The sequence below is a fragment of the Histoplasma capsulatum genome, genomic scaffold, assembly GCF_000149585.1.
Source record: "Histoplasma capsulatum NAm1 scaffold_6 genomic scaffold, whole genome shotgun sequence".
NCBI classification, from domain to species: domain Eukaryota; kingdom Fungi; phylum Ascomycota; class Eurotiomycetes; order Onygenales; family Ajellomycetaceae; genus Histoplasma; species Histoplasma mississippiense.
Genome location: NW_001813977.1, coordinates 1,964,616 through 1,986,973, shown reverse-complemented (window position 1 = coordinate 1,986,973; position 22,358 = coordinate 1,964,616). Strand labels below are relative to the sequence as shown.

The window sequence follows — 22,358 nt, the reverse complement described above, 5'->3', positions numbered from 1 at the left end:
TTACGTTATTCTGAGATTATTTGACAAACCGATTTCAGGGTGACAGGCCGTCAAGAAGAAAAGAGAACTCTTCCCAAGACCCCCGCCGACGTCTCCGCGTTCAGTTACGTTGATAGAGAAGCTTATTAACTATTCACCTCTCGCTTCTTTTGACTTCGTTTTCCAAAAATCACTTCCAATGTCCAAAGAATTGACTAGGTTCCTAACAACTCTATCAGATTTTTGACGATTACAGTATTTAACATTCGGGCGTGTGTCCAGATAACACCGAAGGAACGCCCAATTTCAACCTGCCACTCCTAGTACGTCCTAGTACGCCAAATCCAGACCAAGTCTATGCCTTTTAGGTATGCCATCGTGTATCGCGAGAGGGAATATGACAAATTCAGCGGCCAATGAGTTGAGTTCCCTCACTTCCTTTTGTTAACTCTCTTCACCTTCTGAGGGCGTGCTGCAAATGTGATCGAGGGCCTTGTCTTCCGTCGAACTCTCTTCCGGATTCGTCCCATATTCTCGGCTGATGGCTTGGTTGCTCCAGGTTGTTCATCAATATCCATTTCTTGGAAATTCAAATGTCAGCATCATTGCTAGGAGATAATAAATGAGAGGACCAGGTGAGAGGATTGTGTAATGTAATCCGCATCGAAATAGAATAGACAGTGTACGCACCTTTTCCTGCACCACTTTCTTCTGTTATGTTCATATCAAGCTTATCTAGGAGGTACAGTATATGTTAGTTTATTGGAGGATGGGCTTTCAAGATTAAAATCCGGGCTTGTTCCATACCTGCGTCGCTCGTATTTACTTCTTTTGGCTTGGCCACCAACTCTTGGAGTTTTGCTGAAAGCCTTTCAGTCCTCCTGTCAACAATCGGGACGAACACTTCGGCACGTAGCTTCGCCTTATTGCGTTTCATAACACTGGAGCGGAGACCTTTAGCCATTTCGAGAAATTCTTATATCAGCTCGAAGTCAACGCATGAGGAACGCATCGAGTAGAGCGGTTAGGTATACGCTGCACGCGCAAAAAAAATTGCGGGCGCTGACTGAAAGACAAGGCAGAAGAATACTCGTTGCTAGAGAATCAAATGGCCGAGATTGTAAAATTCTCTTGGTGCGGCAGCCTCAACCCTGCGCTTATGTCAGCAGGCACCAGTGTCACTCTCATCATATGGGACTTCGAAAGGCGCGATGAGATTTGAGAGGCGGCGGCCTGATCAACAGATTCACCCTCCATACATTTTCTTCTGCTGGACATATATTGTGACTATATTTGCAAATGCATTCTCTCCCATTTGCGCCTAGCGAGCTCGTTGCCCTTTACTTCGCCTCTAATTCATAGTTACTAACCTGCAGATGGTCATTCCGGAAAATGGCTTCGACCGGGCAGGAAATGGCAGACTTGCAACGAGTTATTGCCCTGGTGAAATCGTTACTCAATGCCCAGCTGAAGGACATACTGCGAAGTGAGGGCCTCGCGGTTTCTGGTGTTAAGGCGATTTTACAAGAACGAATAATTGACCGTTAGTCTCTATCCCTCTCGCAAGGAGTCAAAGCTGAACTAACATTGGATATTCTCCCAGGACTTGGACAGTTCTTCCATTCCGGGCGAACCGACAGATATGACTCACTAAAAAGATATATCTATGCCACAGCTCAACATCAAATGCCATCCACTCCAACACAATCTTCGGCTACATACCAACCACCTCAATCTGCACCATCCACGTATGCGCAGCAAACAGTGCCCCCGTTTTCTCTTTCAATGACTCCAAGTCATTCCTTTTCGACCGGTATGTCTTCCGCTGTAGGTTTATATTTGTTTTAAAGCTGATCCTGTTTCTAGGTCGACTTAGTTTTAAAGACAGCCCATTTTATTCTATCATCGAACCGTTGACGCCTGTGGTAGAATGCAAAGGTAACCTCTAGATGTCTTGGAGCGCTTTCAAGTCAGAAAATAACTAAGTCCTCCGTAGTTAGAGAAAGTACGCGTGATAGCGTAATTTTAAAGGTTGTTCTCTCAGCGCTAAATGCAGCGCGGATTCAAAATGACCCATCCTTGCGAGTCATGGTCTATTGTGCAGCGGATAGCGGCCTCACTCAATATACCAAATCTGACATTACATTTCCTCACCAAGTTGAGCTCAAAGCGAACCTGGATGACGTTAAGGCAAACTTACGAGGGTTGAAAAACAGGCCTGGTTCAACACGCCCAGCGGACATTACTAATTTTATCCGAAAGAAGGCTGGCTACGTTAACCAGGTCGCTATGACGTACGCACTCACACAGAAGGTAGGCCATAACCTATTTACTATCTCGGTGTATCCGTCCATACATGAGTTACTTTGTTCTAACATAATATGTATAGAAATATTTCATGGTTATAAACCTCGTTCGAAAACACACAGTGGAGGAATTGGTAAATCAATTACAAGCTCGCAAAACATTATCTGCTGAACAAGTTATACGTGAAAGTAAGAGGCTCTCGGAAAACAGGCATCTATCAATACCTACTCATGTCTAACAAACAATATTAGTGAAAAACAAAGCAGAAGATGCTGACATTGTTGCAACCTCTGCCGTAATGTCGCTAAAATGCCCCCTATCGACACTTCGAATAGCGGTCCCCTGCAGGTCAACGATTTGTTTACATACCCAGTGCTTTGATGCGTCATCATTTTTGCAATTACAAGAGCAGGCCCCGACGTGGACGTGCCCTGTATGCAACAAAGCGACAAACTTCGAAGCACTACAAATCGACCAGTAAGCATATTGTTAGTATTCGCAAACATTCACCTCATAACTAATGTATTAGGTACGTTGATAATATACTCAAGTCGACACCGCCGAATCTTGATCAGGTTACGGTTGACCCAGATGGCAAGTGGCATATAGGACGAGACAATGACAATCCGGTACCGGGTGGAAACCCTCCCCCTCCTACTGTTGGCGGGGATGATAATTTAATCGAAATCCAAGAGTCGCGAGTAGCCACTCTAAAAGAGGAGCCATCTACCACCCCAATGACCCTTCACAGTACACCGTCAGTTCAAACAGGGGAATTTTTGTTCGCCCAATCTACATCGCGACCAACACCAAATAATAAACGACCAGCTAGCCAGGTCATTGATTTGACCGTAAGCGATGATGAAGACGAAGAACCTTGCCGCCCCGCAAAGCGCCCACATATACAACCTAGCCCCAATCAATATTCAAGTCGATGCTCAGATTTTGCCTCACGGTCCACCGTGAGTAATGCGAATTTTGGTCATACTAGTCAGAGTTCGTCTAATTCTCCGGTCGCAAACTCGTTTTATTATGATGCTTAAAAAATCTCTGCTGACTGCCTGGAATAATTGAATTGACATGTATTAACAGCGGGGGCTTGTAGGGGAAATTTTCCTATTTCCAACGGCTCTCTTAGTCGGTTTTTGTTCATTAACATTATTTAATTCTCTTTTTATTGTTGAAAGAAAGATTTGGCGGCAGGAAGTGGTCGTTGTTCTGCGGGAAGGTGTCGTCTACTGCAATACGACGCGCGAATTGCATCGGCATTTTACATAATTGAATTAGGGATCATACAGGAGGCAGCCTGGCAGAGCGAGGCGTTTGGGAGTTCCGTTTGAAATGATACATACACTTTTCTATCTAGATAGTGGCGGTTGAGATGGGAATTGTTACAAGTCCCTCACAAGTCCCTCACAACTCTCTCACTCTAGGTGACACTTTTTTCAAGGCGCTATGCTTATAGAAACCTCTAAACTCCATAAAACTAACGAAGCTGAGAGCGCCAGGCTCTATATTTTACATGCTATGATAGCCTAAGGGCAACGATTTACTCATTACGCGAATCGCTACAATGGAGTTGTTGATCATACTGACGTAACTAACTAGACCCAGGAACAAGTTGATTAGGTAATTAACTCAGGCAATCGAGCTCCCCGTACAAGTCCTAAGAGCACTCACTCCTCGACACCTCAATTATTTTGCGAACCCCCCACTGGCCCTAAAGAGAGCTACTGCTGCAAAATCCCAGACCTACGTCGCCGATAATACTCTTCAAAATTTATAACCCCACCTACCACCAATCCTTTGTCTCCTGTTGCAACCACTCAATTCGGCTCTGCACACAATCCTCCCCTTCATTTCCATCATCCGCGCCTCAGTTAGATGTCCGTCGACACCTCCCTCTCTTCTTTCAACGTGTCGGACTCGTACGCCCGCTTCGTTAGTGTCTCATGCCTGGACCTCCTTCTCATAGAACTAGTGCCAATGGCTGAGAGACTAGCGGAAGAGCTATCTGGCATGGAAGGAAACCTAGACGAAGAAGAGCATCGTGAAGCTACCTTTTATAGATTAGAGGCGTTAGGGTTTCGTGTTGGGCAAGGGTTGGCTGAGAGGTGAGAAGATATCACGTATCTATGTCTGTATCCATATCTTTCTGAGAAATGGTGTACTCCCTCCCAATCTTCTGAGTTGAGATTGAGCATTGGTGATGAATGAGATGGAAGTATATACAGTGTGTCAGCTACATATCTTCTACTCCAATTGCTATCTTATATCCCAGACTGGCGAAGCTTTCATGTCACATCCATTTCGTACTTGCACACGCAGGACTTAGTCTCCTGCCATTGAAACATATTATCTTCTCTATATTGGACCAACACCTAGCTAACTGATTTTCGTATGTATGTGGAGCACCATTAGATTTTCACGAGACAGACCCCGATTTACAGATAATCTTGACGTGATAAAATTCCTTTGCAAAGATTTCTGGACGATTTTATTCCGGAAACAGATTGATAATCTCAAAACGAACCATAGGGTACGGAAGCAAACCTCAGGGAGGGATTCAACTCCCCAATACATCCCATTTCAGCGATGCTCTATATTCCATGTACCCTTGTCTGCTTTTCGGTAATTGGATCAAATGAAACATATCACTCACCAGAGTTCCTCGCAAACATTTTTTTCACTTTTAGGGTGTATACGTCCTAACCGATAATACATTCCGGCCCCTGATACGAATGAGTATGTCAAATCGGAACGAAGCCATTGCAAAAGCCCAATCAGTAAGTTTCCTAGTACAAGGGAAAGAAAGTAAATACACCACTATCAGTCAACCCTCCGAACCTCTTCCCCCACCTCACCTACCAACACAGCAGAATTCAAGATAAGAGGTGAGCCCGTCCTAACGGGTTTTAGTACCTCTGGTTCCCCTGTGGCATAATCCGCGGCGGCCTGGCAAGCATGGGCATAAACGCTACTGTCCAAGCTGAGTCCTCGGACCTCCCCAGCGCGACTTTCCAGATCAAGACGGTGCAGATGGCGCAACCTTCGCCACAGCCACAGCAGCAATTACAGCAGCCCAGATCATGAATATTTGAGATCTCCCCTAACTTGAAATAAATAAATACCTGTGTCCCGCGCTATCTGCATGGTTATTGTTCATTTGAATATATCGCTTCGGAGTTAACAGGGCTTATATATATATATTTGCGAAACAAGGGACTTAATGATAGTTAATTTTTCCATGGGTACTTGCGGACTTTATCTTCTCTGACCTTTTTTTCCTCTTGCCCTTTCCCCCCCTCTTTCCTTGCTTCTTTTCCTCCTTGCCCGGACAATGTTGGGGGAGGATGGGAGGGAGGGAGGTGGTAGAGGAGGAGGAGAAGGTGGAGGCAGAATGGCATTTTTCAAGCACATGTCGTTCTATTCATTTTCATTTTGTATCAAAGATTCATCATTCTCCATTTTCAGATCTTAAGAAACCATCAACCCAGCCCCAACATGCTTGCTAACAAGGCTCTCACGTATAAAAAAGAGGCGGAACGCTCTTGGATTTGTTTTTCCTCTTTGGTCCATATGCCGTCGTCTGATCGCGACCTATGTTGTATGTTTGCGGACCCCCCTCCTGTATGTTGACATGTGTATATGACGACCCTAGAGCCTATCCGTATGGAAACGAGGGAGGTAAATAAAAATACCAATTAGTAAATGTGTCCCTTACGGCAGTTGTTTGTGGTTTTACTTCTTTTCTTCTTCGGTACGGACGTTGTCCAGGGTATAGGGAAACAGGGGAAAGAGTACGATTCACTTTCGGAGAAAGAACAAACGCTAATGGACGATTCTATTTGAGAACAGACACCGTTTTTCTTTTTTGCATTACTTTTGGCTATGATGATGCTGGTGATAATGATGGGCAACAGGAAGAGGATAAGCAAATGGGAGGGTTGGAGTTTACTTTGTGGGTGGGTTCTTGACAAAGTCGATGCCTTTCTCGATGTTGCCCTTGAGGCCCTTGGTGCAGACTTCGAGGAGTTTCTTTTCCTGTTCCGTGATGCCGCCTAGGATGTCCAGGGCCCTTTCAGCGCCGGATTTCTGTTTTCACAAATCGCAATGTCATCAGCCCGTCCGCACCATTACAAAACCGATTCATCGGAGCAATTAAAGTTACTTACGCCGAGCTCTACGGGGATGGAAAAGTAGTCCAAGCCGACTAGGTTCTTGATGACGTCGCCTCCTTGGATGCCGGGAAGGTAGACGTAAGTTGGTTCAACGATGCCGGACTCACCCTTGGAAGCTCTGATGACGCTCTCAGAAAAGCTGGGTTCATTACAAGTCAATGGACAGTACATTTCATACTCAAGATTGAAGGGGCGAGGAACTTACCGGAATCCAGCGTAAGCCATAGATAAGGTGGCCGAACCAGTTCCATCCTTGGCCTTGACCACTTCATCACCACCAAATTGGACGCCTGTTTCCTTAATCAGCGACTAGTAAAATGCATTTGTTACTTACAGGTGACAAAATTTCCACTTACGGTTTACAAGAGCATCGTATCTATCAGTAGGAATTTGGACAGCAGGCTTAGCCTGGCTGAAAAGGGGCACGATGGTCTCGCCGGAGTGGCCGCCAATGACGGGAATGATAGTTTTGGACGGGTCCTTCTGGCCAGTAAACTCTTGAGTGAAGGTCTCGGCACGGACGACATCGAGGGTAGTGACACCAAAGAGGCGTTTTGGGTCGAATACGCCAGCGGCTTTGAGAACCTCAGCGGCGATAGGGACGGTGGAGTTGACGGGGTTGGAGATGATGAGGACAAAAGCCTTAGGACTGTGCTCTGCGATACCCTTGGCGAGGGTCTGAACGATGCCAGCATTGACTTTGAACAGGTCATCGCGGGTCATGCCGGGTTTGCCTATTAGGGTGAAAAGTAGTTAATTCAGCTCGAGAATAGTTGGATATGGTATGTATGGGGGAAGCATACGAGGAATGCCAGCCGGAATGACAACAACATCAGCGCCAGTGAGAGCGTCTTTAAGGCCATCGTCTTTGGGTAGATATCCTTTGACAGTCTGTACAACCATTTTAGTATTCTATTTCTATAGCTGTAGTGGTGAAATGATGCATACATACAGCAATGGTGGAGATATGGGAGAGGTCAGAAGCAACACCTGGTGTATTGACGACATCGTAAAGCGCGAGCTCATCAACGAGAAGACTGGCTTTGAGGAGGAGGGAAAGCGGCTAGAGATATTTTGAGATAAAGGTCAGTGTTTCGTCATCTGCTGGATTGAGCGGGGACCAAGAGGTTTTTATGTCTTGACTGTTCTGGGTGTCTTGCAGTCGATATAGGAAGTATATACCTGGCCAATGCCACCAGAAGCACCGAGAACAACTAGTAAATTAGTTAGAAACGCATATTTCCCAGATAGGGCGATAGTTGTTGGGAGCATCACCAACCTGCTTTGACCATGATGACTACGTTTTCGGCGGGAGATAGGTGAGCGGGATTGGTTGAAATAGCGGATTGAAGGGTATATCGAACTTAATTTAGGTGCACCTGATGAGAATTGGTGGGATTACAGGATGACAGTGGAGGAGCGATAGTTGACCTACGAGGGATGGAGCTTTGTGGGGTGGAGAACGTGAAGTAGAGAAGAAGCTGAGGAGGTTGAGTAAACAATCTTCGTAGAGGTGTCACATGCCGAGGAGGGGCTAGAAACAAGCTCTCAAGCAACAGGGTTCTTATGTAAGCCTACAACTTCACAAGCCCGGTTTTGCTCAAGAATTAAAAACAAGAATTGAAGAACTAGTTATATTAAGGGCCTGTTCGGTGATTTTGCCTGTACAGTGCCAGGGCTGTACAGAAAGTGGATATTTGCCTTTTGACGGTGTAAACCTTCATTATTGCCTATATGAATATTAATCTGCTTGACATTCTAGCATTACTTTTATTAATTATGAGTGCTTTTTATCATGATGATTATCATGTGATTTTAGTGGATGTGTTGCAGTTGAAAATCCCATTATATTACTACTTTCTCACATCAAATATCAGTGAAAAATGAATCTTGATGAGTCTCAAATTGATTCAGTATCACAATATCTTGATGAATTCTTGATAAACAAAAGTCAGCAGTTTGAATTCTCAACATTAATCACTCAAACCATGCAGTGAGCCTCCTCATTTTATATTCAATGAATTCAGTGAGACTCATGAGTTCAAACTGATTGAACCTCTGACATGAAGCTGGCCATGCTCAATACCTTCATTGATGTCAAAAAAGAAGGTTTGAAGACAGACAACAATAATTATTAAAATGTTGTTTAACTTTCAATTGTTGATGCTGTTAATCAGCATACACATCAATCTATTATCAAAAATATATATAAGAACCAATGATGAAACATTAAAATAATTTGAAAGTTATGATATAAACATCAACAATAGATATTTGAATGGTCATTCTGTCAAAAAAAATAACATTTATCAATGATATTGAAATTATCAGTGTGTATTTTAATCAACATTTAAAAATGCAACAATTTCAACATTAAGAATCTGTGTATTCAGAACTCATTAGAGAACTGTTTGATGATTGATTGACAATAAATAATTATATTATAAAATATTACATTTATCAACAAAAAAGAAGAGAAGGGATGATGGGTGAAAATATTAATAATATTGAAATAAAAAAAAAAATTGATATTCACATTTACATTTTTCTTAATATTTACATTTATTGTAGAATTTTTTAAAACAATTTATTAAAACTTTATTAACTCATCTCAATCATCTATGAGAATGTCAACTGAAACAAGTATTTGACATCAATTATTTAAAAAAAAATTTTGAAAACAATATTAATACTCTGAGAAAAGTTATAAAAGAATCTGCAACAATTAAATTAAAAATTGAACAGTCAAATAATATTAAATAAACAATCAGATTATTTTTAAATGAGGTTCGGAATTTATTTTCAGAGAATTGAAAGATTGATAATTGAATTTCTTATTCACAATATAGCAAAATATCATTGCTTTTTCAAAATTCAAATATATCAGATCTCTATCTTGATTATAGTGCAGAGTCAATAAAAAATCAATGAAGTTTTATATTGATTTTATTTGATTCAGAAAAGCAGTAATAGAAGTAATAAGATGAAGAAAAAACAATGACAGAAGTAGTGGCAGAAATAATGACAGAAATAATGATAAAAATAATTGTAAAATTAATGACAAAAATAATTGTGAAATTAATGATAAAAAATAATAATGAAAACTTCTTTATATCTATAGTATTAATGAAATAAAAAATGAATGGAGAGGTTTCTTTGATAAATTACTAAAATAATAGTATTTACATTGAATAACATGGTTATAAAACATCACTATTTTTTGTATGAGAAGGTTAGGTAAATATGTTAATTTTATTGATCGATAAATTACAACACATATTATATACCATCAAATACACCGATAAAATACATATATTACTGCAATGAAAGTGAGAAGATTGTTTGAAATATCAATATTGCTGTGAAAAGTACTCAATCTATTTGATTGCTTTATTAAAACTAACTAGCTCATTTAATTGTTATTATAATTTCCATTCAAATATTTTTTATACTGCTTCCACATCTGCTTAACAATATCATTTCATTTTTTCATTATTTCATCATTATTTTTTTAAACATTTGCAGAAACTGTTTCTCTTCTTTTCTTCTCAATATTAGAATTCTCATCATATTGAATAAACTCATTCATTTTTTTTATAATGATTCATGAAGTTATGAACTGCTGCTAATGCAAAAATCAGGTTAATTTGAATTATTATAGAGAATTCATCTTGACATCAATCATAAATTTGAAATCACTATTTAAACACTTCAAACACATATTCAATTACATTTCATAAACATGCATGATGAAGATTATATAGCTCTTGAAACATTGACAAATTGAAAATTCACTTTTTCTCATTTCTTTAAATGATATTGAATTTTTAAATATGAAATTAACATCAAGCTGAATTTCTGTGAATAGTTAACATCTGTTAAAAAATAATAATTAAATAATATAATTTCAAATTGATCTCTTCTCTGCATCTGTGAAAGAACTCTACTATTATAAGAAGATTCTTTCATTTCAGAGTAGATATATACAAAGTTCATATTATAATCACAGGCAGTGAAAATATTTTGAGATATTCATTTCTTTCAATTTTATCATATAAATTGCTAATTTTAAAAAATAGAAACAAATAAATGAGTTTTATTTAAAGCTTTAATACATTCTTTAAAGAAAAATCAATATTATGAATTTGAATCAAGAGCTTTTTTACTATATTTCATTGAAGATTTAAGCATCTTGATATAATGTTTATAGAGTACACAGAGTAATTTCAAAATCTCATGAAAAACTTTATATAAGTTATTAATATAACATCAATTTGATGAGTATTTTATCATTTATACTTATTTGAATATTATGTTTAATGAATGATGAAACATCTCTGCAGTGTTTTAATAGCTCATTTTTTATATTATAATATACAGAAATATGAAAACCTTCTGCTTAATCTTTATAGCATGTATTGATTCAGATTCATAAATATCAATATTATTTTTCAGTCAATCAATCAATGCAATGAATGTATTGATACTCATCTGTGTCATATTCTTAATATACAGTGAGTGGGAGGTAGGATTCAACAATTGAATGGTAAATTGAAATTCATGAAATGAATCAAAATATATGAATTATATGCTAGATAAGATAGTTGAAATGCTTTGATGAATCACTTCTACAATAGCAAATCTGATTAATTATTATCTACAATATAAATACTGTTGTATTGCCTTCTGAATTGCATTGTCATTGTTGCTCATCATGATTCTTGATTTTTGATAATATTTGCAGGTTCCAAGCTGGCCAGCACTGGATTGAATCAACACAAATCATAACTTGTTTCAGTGTACGGAGGGCGCTATCAAAAGAATTGCGCCGCTCAGATTCCATTTATACCGCTAAGAAGCGCCACCACGTCTTAATGAGTAATTACATTTAGCTTCAAATCACCCCGCATTCTATTTATATGAGATTGCCACGTATTAAGAATGGATTCCTCTTTCTTCTCTAATTTCTCATCTCTGGCATCCCATCTGACAATTCATGACTGTTAAAATATATGGCACCCAATACCGATATTGCCACAAGAGCTTTTGTGGTGGCTCTTAAATCACCTTATTTTGGCAAGTCAAATGCTGAAATCACGGAAATCACCCAGATCTCAAAGAGTCAAATCAACTGTATATATAAACACACAATTGAACGTGGATTTAACCCTGAACTGCCTTATATGATACTTCGCGATGAATGGCTTAGAGATGCCTCCAAATCCGGCCGACCAACTCAGGGAAATGATAGCATTAAGGATGCTATTCTTGTAAAGGTTCAACATGATCGCTATGGACGAGAAAAGAGCTATACTGATCTTGCCAATGAATTCAGTAATGAAGGAATTGAGATATCTTCTATGACTATATGGAGGATTCTTCGCAAAGCAGGCCTTCGAAAAATAAAGCCTACGTGGAAGCCAGGACTCACTAAGAAGATGTGGTTAGATCGACTTCAATTCTGCCTGGAGCATAAGAATTGAACCTTGGAGGATTGGAAGAATGTCATATGGTCAGATGAAACCTCTGTTATTCTTCTTCATCGACGAGGTGGATATAGAATATGGCGTGCGCCTCATGAGGTGTATTCTCAAAGCTGTATATGTGAATGATGGAAGGGATCCTCTGAATTCATGTTCTGGGCCTGCTTCTCATATGACAAGAAGGGTCCATTACACTGTTAGAGCAGGGAAACCTTGCAGGAGCGTGCTCAATCCCTTGAGTATATTGAGACTTTAAACATGAAGATAGAACCTATAAAGAAGCAAGAATGGGAGCTCTCAAATGGGATACAAAGACTACGGATTGATCATCAGCAACCAGGTCAAAAACCAATATGGAAGTTCAAAAAAGTCACAGGCAAGCTATCTCGCGGAAAAGGTAGTGGAATTGATTGGTATCGCTATCAAGTTCAAAACCTCTTACCAAAGCTTTTCCCCTTGGCAAAAGAGTGTCAAATTGATCGTCTGAATACCATTGTGTAGGAGGATAAAGCCCCATCTCATGATCACTATATTCAATGTTATATGTACAACATTTATGGCATTCAACAGTTGCTTTGGTGTGGTAAATCGCCGGATCTCAATGCAATTGAAGCAGCTTGGCCTTGGATGAAGCGCAGAATGATGAAAAAAGGAGCTCCTAAGAATCACACAGAAGCAGTTAGAGTATGAGAGCAGGCATAGAAGGATCTGCCACAGGAGAAGATACAGGCATAGATTGAGCGGATTTCTGTACATATTCAAAAGATTATAGAGTTAGAAGGTGGCAATGAGTATAGAGAAGGAAGGCGGCACGGGCAGGTGGAGGAATAGAATACTCAACTGACTACGCGGGGTGGCGGATTGGCAGGCAGATTAAATCAAGATCTGAATATTCAGTATAAAATACAGTGGGAATTTCTGCCAAGATTTGTGGCGCTGTCTAGCTGTCTTTTTGCTGGCGCAATTCTTTTGATAGCGCCCTTCGTATACAGTACAGATTTAACTTGATTAAGTTTAAATTTGCCACTTTTTCAATTAATTACACTGTTGAACTCTATAAAGTGGATTTTGAAGCCAGCTTGGCACTCTTGGTGAGTTATACAGAGTTATACACAAAATCTATCAAACAGCAGGCCTTTTTCAGCCAGATCACTACCACAAGTGAGATTTGATAAAATCTGTATGAATTATGCACTCAGAATTATGAAGTTATATCCCAATCATTCAATTAGAAAAAGAGTCTCGACTTCTTTTCCAAGTGAATCAACTGGAGTAGATCTGAATTGGGAGTCATATTTTGATTGGAATGAAATAAATTCATCTGATAATTCAATCTGTGCAAAGAAAGAAGATACCATCTCAGTTATTTAGAATTTGCTCCATGATAAAAAACGGTTTCTCTAGTTAAATGTGGAGAAAGTGGTCTTTGAAAATCTCTCTCCTTGGAAGAAAGATCTTGTCAGTCTTATTGATTTAAATATTAGTCAACTTTCAAAAGAAGTTCAGACTGAACAACATCTATATCTTCTAAAACAAATGAAAAACAAAGCAATTCTTATATACACTGATGGCTCAAAATGTGAGAAAACAGGCAATCCTGGAGCTGGAATAGCATATTCAGAAAATGATAAAAACTATATTCTTGATTGTTGGCAAATTGGAAAAGAGTCAGAAGGTTTTAATGCTGAATTATTTGCAATTTCAAGAGCTTTCAAATTGGTTGAGATGAAGATTGAACAATGGAAAAGATTTGAGCATATTTGGATATTCTCTGATAGTCAAGCTGGGCTTAAAAGACTTCAAAGTAATAAAATCAGCAGTGGACAGTCAATGCTAGAGCTGATTTTGAAAAGTCTTCAAAATATTCAAAGAAAAATCTCATTCAATTGTTCTATTCATCTTCACTGGGTGCCTGCTCACATCGGTATATATGGCAATGAAATGGCTGATAAAGCTGTAAAAAAAGCAACTGGATTGGAAGTCTGCTTCCAAAGAATTGTAACATGGGCTTATATTAAGAGAAAAATAAGAGAATCATGTTTGCAAAAATGGCAAGATATCTGGTTTTTACAAAAAAAGAGTGTACATTATTCCAGGTTTGAAACTAAGCCAAAATGGAAAGCTTGCTCAATAAAATGTAAAAAGAAACTTTTTGCTACAATAATGCAGCTAAAACTTGGACATGGTTATTTTAAATCATATTTAACAAAGATTAGAAATGATTTAAGTGATTTATATTCAAATTGTCAGTTATATGAAAACCTAGAGCATCTTCTTTTACCTTGTACAAAGCATACAGAGTTAAGATTGAGATTGAGAGAGAAGTTTGAATTGGCACAGTTAAATTTAAAACTTTTGTTCAATACAAAAACTGGAAATGAATTCTTGATTGAATATTTGAAAGAATCAAATATTGCTACAAGATTTCAATTGAATAGTTTGATCTGATAATAAATTCAATTTTTGTTTTTCTTTTTTTCTTTTGTTTCTATGTATTTGCTTTAATTTTTGTTTTTATTTTTATTTTTATTTTGTTACTTTTGCTTTGAAATTTATTTCATTTTAATTACTTTTAATTTTGACACAATCAATTCAATCAGTACAGCTGGTTCAATTGATACAATCAATTCAATCAATACATTCAATTCAATCAGTACATTCAGTTCAATTGCTTCTTATTTGTGTGGATCCTCAGCATTTTTCAATATATCTTTTTTCTTTTTTACATTTTCTTTGTTTTTCTCTTCTGCTTCACTTTTTCTGTTTTTTTTCTTTTCTTCTGTTAAAGAGTATATAGCTCTCTGACAATCAAAGAGTTCAATCTCTCTTTATCTTCTTTATTAATCTTTCAGACACAGCAGCAATGACCTTTTCAAAAAAGATCACATTATAGCTATGATCATACATCAAATCAAAAGTGAATGAACAGTCAATTTATAGTGAGTTTTTTTCAAGAGTTGTCATCTGAATCCTGTTTTTTCTTCTTATGTACATAGAAATCTCTTCAGTGTAGCATGTTCTCATGCTTTTCGGAAAATCTCTGAAATGTGAGTGTTATCTACAACTCCTCTGAGATGCTAAATTTATACATATATACATACATGACAGAATCTCCACTGTTTATAATTATTTCAATATATGATAACAGACTGTTTTAGTTGTTTTATGTGTAATTACAGAACTTTCAGAGAATGTTCTTAATTATTTATGTCATTTTTTCAATAACTCTGACAATTTCTGAATGATACACCCTTGACAATTTTTGTTTAATCTTTAACAATTGATATATATGAGTTTAAAAATGCTGATGAACTGACTATCTCTATTTGATGCAATGAATGAAGATAGATTGTGTATATGATAGAATGAATTTTTGATAAAAGCATCTGCAATGATCTCAACATTCATTTTATCACACAATTATAATATTATATTTTTATTGAGATGATTGATAATGATTACAATGTTCATAGAATCTCTGCTCTCAGATAAGAAAATTGTGAAATTGATGATTATATTTTGTCATATTTATTCAGAAACCGATAACAGCTTCAGTATTTCTTTTCAGTGCTCATATATATCATGCTGTCATCAAGTCATAATAATTGCAGTTATGTTATGAACTGATGTATATTCTTTAACATATTCAATCAGTAAAATTTTTGAGTGGTGATGGTGTCATCATTATCAATTGAGTATATTGAGATGTTCAATTTTAAATATATATTTGAAAGAAATTGTGATGTTTTGCTTTATACAATTTCAACAATTTATCATCAGATCTCATCTGCTTCTACTGCTTTTCTTCATTGTTTTTTAAATGAGGAATCTTTAGTTTGAAACTAATTAACATATATGCAGAGGTAGATAGAGTTCATCTGACTGTGTGAGACTTTTTATGATTGCAGAATCAATTAATTGATGTTTTCAATATTTTCATTTATCATTTAAATTATCAGACGATATATTGTTTTTGATGAAATAAAACATTTACAAAAACATTTTCCATCTCTGATCAGTAATGAATTGCAAATGAGAAATGATTAAGAAACAACAATCAATTCATATGTCTTTCAATGAGTTTATGAGTGATTGTGAAGTATTTTAGATTTTTATAATCAGTGATGATTTCCAACTTTTCAATATTCATGAGCTTCAACTCTCATTTCTCTAAGCATTGTATGATAATCAAAAGTTTTTTATTATAGATTTTGTAATTACATTCAATGAAAGATATCTTTTTTAAGATGAACATACAGAGTTATAGAACATCTTCATTGTCATATTACACTAATACTCTCTCAATCACATAAATCAGAAAAGTCTATCTCAAGAATTATATACTTATTCAGATTGAATGATTGCAATATTGAAGTGTTTGTAAATATATATTTTAACTTTTTGAAAGCAGTGTTTGCTTTTCATTAATTCATTGGAATACAGCATTTTTTTAAATCAAATCTGTCATTGATTGTATGATATTTAAGAAATTCTTGATAAATCTTCAGTAAAAATTGATAACTTCTAGGAAGCTTTTATAAAAATCTTTTTTATCAAAATCAATATCTTTCAATTAAAAATTGCTTTCACTTTCTGGAGATTCATGCATACATCTTTTTCAACTTTGATGATGAATTTTAAATAGATTATAAATTTAATTTTAAAATTGCATTTATCAATATCCACTTGTAATTCTGATTCATATAGATGATCAAGTACTTGTCATATATATTTAAAATACTTTATAAATGATTCATCAGTGAAAATTAAAATATTTCATGTATACTAAGACAATTTCATTGAATAGATCTTGTAGATCTCAGTTAATATATTTCTGAAATTTATTTGAAATATTCATCAATTCAAAAAGAGTTACTGTTCATTTGTATAATTCATAGTGCATACAGAAAACAGTTAATCATTCATCATCTTTATTAATTCTTATCTTATAGAAGACTGCAGAGATGTCAAATTTTGTAAATCATTTTACTTTTTTTATTTATTTAAATGTTTTATTGATGAGTGGAAGAGAATATCAAATCTCATCTAATTTTGTTAAATCTTTAATTAACACAAAATCATAAGTCTTCTTCAGATTTTTTTATAAATACTACAGATATTGCAGTAAATGAATTGTTAATACAAATGAATTCTTTATTTATTCAATAATTTATTGATTGATTTTATGAAATGAGAAGTTTGTTGTGTGATATGTTGTAGAGAAGATTTTAAAATAATTATAAGTTTTTATTATTTTTCTTGATAAATTTGATTGTATGATCTATATCATATTCTCAGTAAAAAGAGAGCTTTTCAACTGTTTTTTTATTAAACATATCTGTGTAATCTTTATATGATTCAGAGAGTTCTTTGCAAAGGTTCTTAAAATTTTTAAATTCTAATTTTTTTAATGCTTTTTTGATATCTGTTATATTGACAGCAAATATCTGAACATCTTTTTCTCATATATTTAATGTGTTAATAGTTTGAACACTTCTGTCAATATTTGAATGAGATCAGTGATTTTATCGACATCTTTTTTATAAATGCAGTCACTTTCTGAAAAAATAAAATAATCATTGTGAGCATTCAACAATCTGAATTCTGTGAATTATAATAAATTGAGTATTAAATCATATTTAAGATTCTGTATTTTATATACATACACATTCTTTTTCTTATATTCTTTTATATTGATATTAAATCTTATCATATTGTAGAAGATAAATTCTCTGAGATCATTGAATTCATTGAATTTATATGATTTAAAAAAAAAAAAAATACTAAATGATTGAAGCTTATGCGACTCTATCAGCTGAGTGTTTAAAAATGTAGTGAAGAAAACTACTGTTTATCATAGTTTATATATTGATTAGATTATTTACAATGACAGAAATTATAATCACATCTACTTATATCTTTTATTCAAATCTTTAATTAATTTTTTATTTCTTCAATTTTCATCTATATTTTAAAATGAAAGTTCTTCTTTTGCTTATTCACAGATGACACAGCATTCACATATATGAGGAATTTATTTGAAATGATTGTGTTTGAGTATTGATTTTAAAATGATTCAGTTTGTTACAGTGTATGCATATTTCTCTGATAATTTGATTGATGATGTTTTTATTTAAAACATTGAGAATTTTTTTAAATAGAAACTCAGTTCATCAATTCTGATTCAGAGATGAAAGACACTGTAAAATAATTTAAAATGTATATATTTATCTATTGAAATCCTCTGCAATTGTGAAATGTGTGAAACTGAGATAAATTGTTGTTCAATAGACAGAGATCAGCATAATATCCGTTGTAAATTGAAGATTTCAAATATTCTACACTTTGACTATACAGCTGATTATTTAAACTTTTATATATATTAATTTTGATAATATTGTTTCAATTCTGTTCACCTGCTTTTAAAAGCTTGCAATTAAATTCAGATAAATGAACTGCCAGTAAAATATTCTTTTACTTAATTTCATTCAATCAATTTAATATCTTGATTTGAAATGTAGAATTGAGAAAGAGAAAGTTGAATTGTTGAAAAATGAACTCTAATGTACATTAATTGTTCAGATAATGATTCATTTAAAGTTGAAATTTTATTAATACATTGCTGTTCAATCTATTATAAATATATCATATCTGATTTAATGCTGAGTCTATTATCTGATCGTTGATGTTTAATTTGATGTTTACTTTTAATTTTCATGTAATATAGTGTGCTAAATTCTCTGTGTATTTGTTGAAAATTAAGAGTTGCTCTCTCAAAAACATTTTGTAGAATGTGAATGAAAAAGAAATGATAAATAAATGTACTGATTTCAATAAATCATCATTACAATTTAATCATCTATAATGTTTGCTGCTGAAGAATGTTTCACAGATTTAGATTATCATTCATTGTATTTAAATACAATAAATGATTATAGATTTATTGATAGCTCATCTCAGTCTCTAAAAATATATAATTTTGAGATTATATTCATAAATACTTGAGTCTTTTTCAAATATTATTCACAATATTGCAGTATTAAACTTTATCAAACTTCTTTATAAACATTATTTACAATGTTACAGCTTTGTAGACACTTGAATCTTTTTATAAACAAAATTAATTGTCACAGATATTTAAATATGACAATTTATATATTTAATAATAGACATTCAAATCTTCTAATATAATGACACATTTAACTATAAAAATTAATAATGAAATATTCAAATCTTAAATATAAAAAAATCAAGTTGTAATATAAAAAATGTATTTTGACTCTGATCTGTTGCAATGAATGCAAATTTCTCAGATGATTCAGTAACTTCTCATCTGAAAAGATCAGATATTTTTGACCATTCCATGTTCACATAAGGGGTTCAATTTATAGCATCTGCAGGGGTGGTTGATATAGTGAATACAGTGATAGATGTAAAGTTCTGCTTATGATTATTACAGCTTCTTTGTACAGCATTAAAACATGTGAGGTTGTTGTTGAGTTGATGCAAGTGGGTACAGTAATTGTGGTAATGTGAAGATATAAAATATGAGATGCAGAGTTTAAACAGTTCAAAGTTGATGTGCTGATTCAGAAGATTAATCTTCACAACTATGACGGGTTAGCACCCGTTAGTGGTTAACTTACGCAACCAACCTTAACTTACGCAACCAACCCCTTCTGCCTCACGCTCCGCGCTCGCGTAGTTCCTCACACTCCGCACTCGTGTAGTTCTAACGATTCTTCTGCATAACCCAATGTTCTTCCACTCCATGCTCCACTGCGGGGCAGCTTCTGATATTCTTCCACTCCAATCGCCCCTCTATAAGAACCCTCTTCATACAACCTTTCCTTCTGATCTCTTTTCTCTTTCTTTCTTTAATCAATTCATAATCTGTATTTAGAATAGTGCTAGATTGTTAATCAATGTACACCCATTACATTACAAATTGATTCATCTGTGTCAGCCTGAGTGCCCTATGTTTACAATTGCACCCAGGTGCTCAAGTTAAGAATAAGTTACCACCAAGTCCTCATGAAGCTGTGTTGTTGTGATAACATTCACAAATTCTAAAGTTCTACAAAGCCGCACCACTGTGATAGTGCTGTGAAGAAGCCTGAGCACTTAAGAACTCCACAATCATGTGTCTATGAAGAGGGCAGAGTGTCTACAAAGTATTTCCTCCAAAGAATAAGAACTGAACCTCCTGGTCTCCAAGTTATCAGAATCAAGAACTATGGCCTTGTACAAAAACAAGATGAACTACAAACACCCCTCCATGAGTGAGAACTGAAGCCTTGCTGAAAATAATGCTGAATTTCATAACTTTCTCCAGCAGCAATTCTTGCAGATAGCAGAGCTTCAACAACAATTGAATCATCTGAGCACAAATACATCAGAAAATGCGCAAGCGCCAACACCCTCTGCATACAAAAAAAAAGAACGCCTCCCTCTCTTTGACAAGTTTGCAGAAGAGCTCTCAACCTATCTAGTCTGAAAATGAAAGATAAAAGTCAAGTTCATGACAGATCTCAAAAAAATGTTAAAAAAATTAGAATCTAAAAATTTCAAGAAACCTCACAAAGAACTCCTCAAATCATATAAAAATTTCACAGATGTGTTCAATGAAAAAGCAGCTGAAAAGCTTCCCTCTCATCAGGAACATGGTATATATAGATCATATGATTAAACTCATCAAAAGAGATGATAAGAACTCACAATCACTCTGAAGCTCTCTCTACAGTATATTGTGTGATGAGCTTCTTGTTTTATGAAAAACACTCAATGAATTATTAAATAAAAACTTTATTTAAATTAACAACTTCTCTGCTGCAGCATCTGTATTGTTTGTGAAGAAATTTGAAGAAGATCTACAATTCTGTGTAGATTATCAAGAACTTAATTGAATCACACAGCAGAATCAATACTCTCTTCTATTTATTAATGAAACATTTTAAATGAATAGAAAAAGTAAAATGATTTACAAAGCTTGATATATCAGCAGCCTTCTACAAGATAAGAATCAATGAAGATGATGAGTGATTAACAGCATTTCACATGTATTATGATTTATTCAAATGATCAGTAATCCTTGAACTGGTGAACATTTCAAGTACATTTCAGAAATATACTAATTGAGCTCTATAAGACATGTTGAATGAGATCACATCAGCATATATAAATGATATTTTAATCCTCACAGATCGCTTATTCACTGAATATCACAAGCATGTACAACAAATGCTTACCTGCCTATATAAAGCCGGATTACAGATGAATATTGATAAATGCAACTTTGAAACTAAGTCTATAATTTATCTGAGATTCATCATTGAAGCTGAAAGAGATGTACACATGGATTCTAAGAAAGTGAAAGCAATCCTCAATTGAAAGACATCAGTCTCAATAAAAGGGATTAGAAGCTTTCTAGAGTTTGTCAACTTTTATTAAAAATTCATCAAGAATTTCTCTGATATCATACAATCATTAACAGATTTGATCTGAAAAGATGCTGTATTAAAGCAAACACAGCATTTGAAAAGCTGAAGCATATATTCACAAATGCTTCAATGCTGCAATCATTCAACTCAGACAAACATACAATTTTTGAAACAAACTTCTCTGACTATGTGGTTGGAAGAGTGCTGATGCAATACAATAATGAGAGCATTCTACAATCTTGTGCATTCACTTTAAAGAAAATGACTCCCACTGAATGTAACTACAAAATCTATGATAAAAAACTTTTGATTATCATACAATGTTTAGAAGAATGAAAGTCAGAACTTATGTATGAGTGTTGAAAAGTTCAAAATTATCGCTGATCACAAAATTTAAAATACTTCACAATCATTTATAACTTACTGAGGAGTATATATGCTGATCATTATTTCTTAGCTGATTCTCATTTCACTTGAAGAACAATGAAGACAAGCAGTAGAAGCAAATGAACTCTGACAATAAATTGTTAAAGCTGTACAAATAGAACACTTCAATTCTCTGCAGATATATATTCAAAAACAGACATCTCAGCATGCTTGATCAATGATGATGAATGTCTACACCTTTAAAATAGACAATGGATTTCTGATTCAGAATCTTTATAAACATGAATCATGCAGAAGATTCATGACTTGTCAATGACTGAGTATTCAAATTGTAAGATCATATACAGCATCATAATCTGAGACTTTTGCCGACTGAATATATCAAAAAACATATGGCTGAATGGGTAATGCGGTCACCAGGTAGCGCCTTGGCGTGGGGACTCAAGGCGCGTGGGTTCGAAACCCACAAGGGGACAACATTACATCCAGAGCCAATTTCTCAGCTTCTAAAATAAAGGGATGTGAATTTGTAGGTATCTTCGGGCGGACCTACTACCTGATTTAGCTTATTGTTTCTGGGC

The 22,358-nt window shown here is 35.2% G+C and overlaps 6 protein-coding genes across 6 annotated transcripts; 4 read left to right on the top strand and 2 right to left on the bottom strand.

Annotated features, from left to right (window-relative positions):
* Nucleotides 1-410: 410 nt before the first annotated feature.
* HCAG_06904 (predicted protein) lies at nt 411-943 on the bottom strand (the record flags this gene model as incomplete). Its single annotated transcript, XM_001539249.1, has 3 exons — nt 411-559; nt 670-714; nt 787-943. 3 exons carry the CDS (start codon nt 941-943, stop codon nt 411-413), a joined length of 351 nt encoding a protein of 116 aa, XP_001539299.1.
* Nucleotides 944-1,371: 428 nt separating this feature from the next.
* Nucleotides 1,372-3,751, top strand: HCAG_06903 (conserved hypothetical protein; the record flags this gene model as incomplete). The annotated part of the gene is made up of 8 exons (XM_001539248.1): nt 1,372-1,522; nt 1,655-1,792; nt 1,846-1,917; nt 1,976-2,292; nt 2,369-2,474; nt 2,538-2,763; nt 2,816-3,137; nt 3,653-3,751. 8 exons carry the CDS (start codon nt 1,372-1,374, stop codon nt 3,749-3,751), a joined length of 1,431 nt encoding a protein of 476 aa, XP_001539298.1.
* A 1,282-nt stretch (nt 3,752-5,033) lies between these two features.
* HCAG_06902 (predicted protein) lies at nt 5,034-5,379 on the top strand (the record flags this gene model as incomplete). The annotated part of the gene is made up of 2 exons (XM_001539247.1): nt 5,034-5,072; nt 5,206-5,379. The coding sequence occupies 2 exons, from the start codon at nt 5,034-5,036 to the stop codon at nt 5,377-5,379; spliced, it is 213 nt and encodes a 70-aa protein (XP_001539297.1).
* Nucleotides 5,380-6,240: 861 nt separating this feature from the next.
* Nucleotides 6,241-7,759, bottom strand: HCAG_06901 (malate dehydrogenase; the record flags this gene model as incomplete). The annotated part of the gene is made up of 8 exons (XM_001539246.1): nt 6,241-6,381; nt 6,462-6,606; nt 6,673-6,776; nt 6,831-7,201; nt 7,271-7,358; nt 7,420-7,530; nt 7,650-7,681; nt 7,747-7,759. 8 exons carry the CDS (start codon nt 7,757-7,759, stop codon nt 6,241-6,243), a joined length of 1,005 nt encoding a protein of 334 aa, XP_001539296.1.
* A 3,720-nt stretch (nt 7,760-11,479) lies between these two features.
* HCAG_06900 (predicted protein) lies at nt 11,480-11,950 on the top strand (the record flags this gene model as incomplete). The annotated part of the gene is made up of 1 exon (XM_001539245.1): nt 11,480-11,950. The coding sequence occupies one exon, from the start codon at nt 11,480-11,482 to the stop codon at nt 11,948-11,950; it is 471 nt and encodes a 156-aa protein (XP_001539295.1).
* A 301-nt stretch (nt 11,951-12,251) lies between these two features.
* Nucleotides 12,252-12,437, top strand: HCAG_06899 (predicted protein; the record flags this gene model as incomplete). Its single annotated transcript, XM_001539244.1, has 1 exon — nt 12,252-12,437. The coding sequence occupies one exon, from the start codon at nt 12,252-12,254 to the stop codon at nt 12,435-12,437; it is 186 nt and encodes a 61-aa protein (XP_001539294.1).
* Between the last annotated feature and the right edge of the window lie 9,921 nt (nt 12,438-22,358).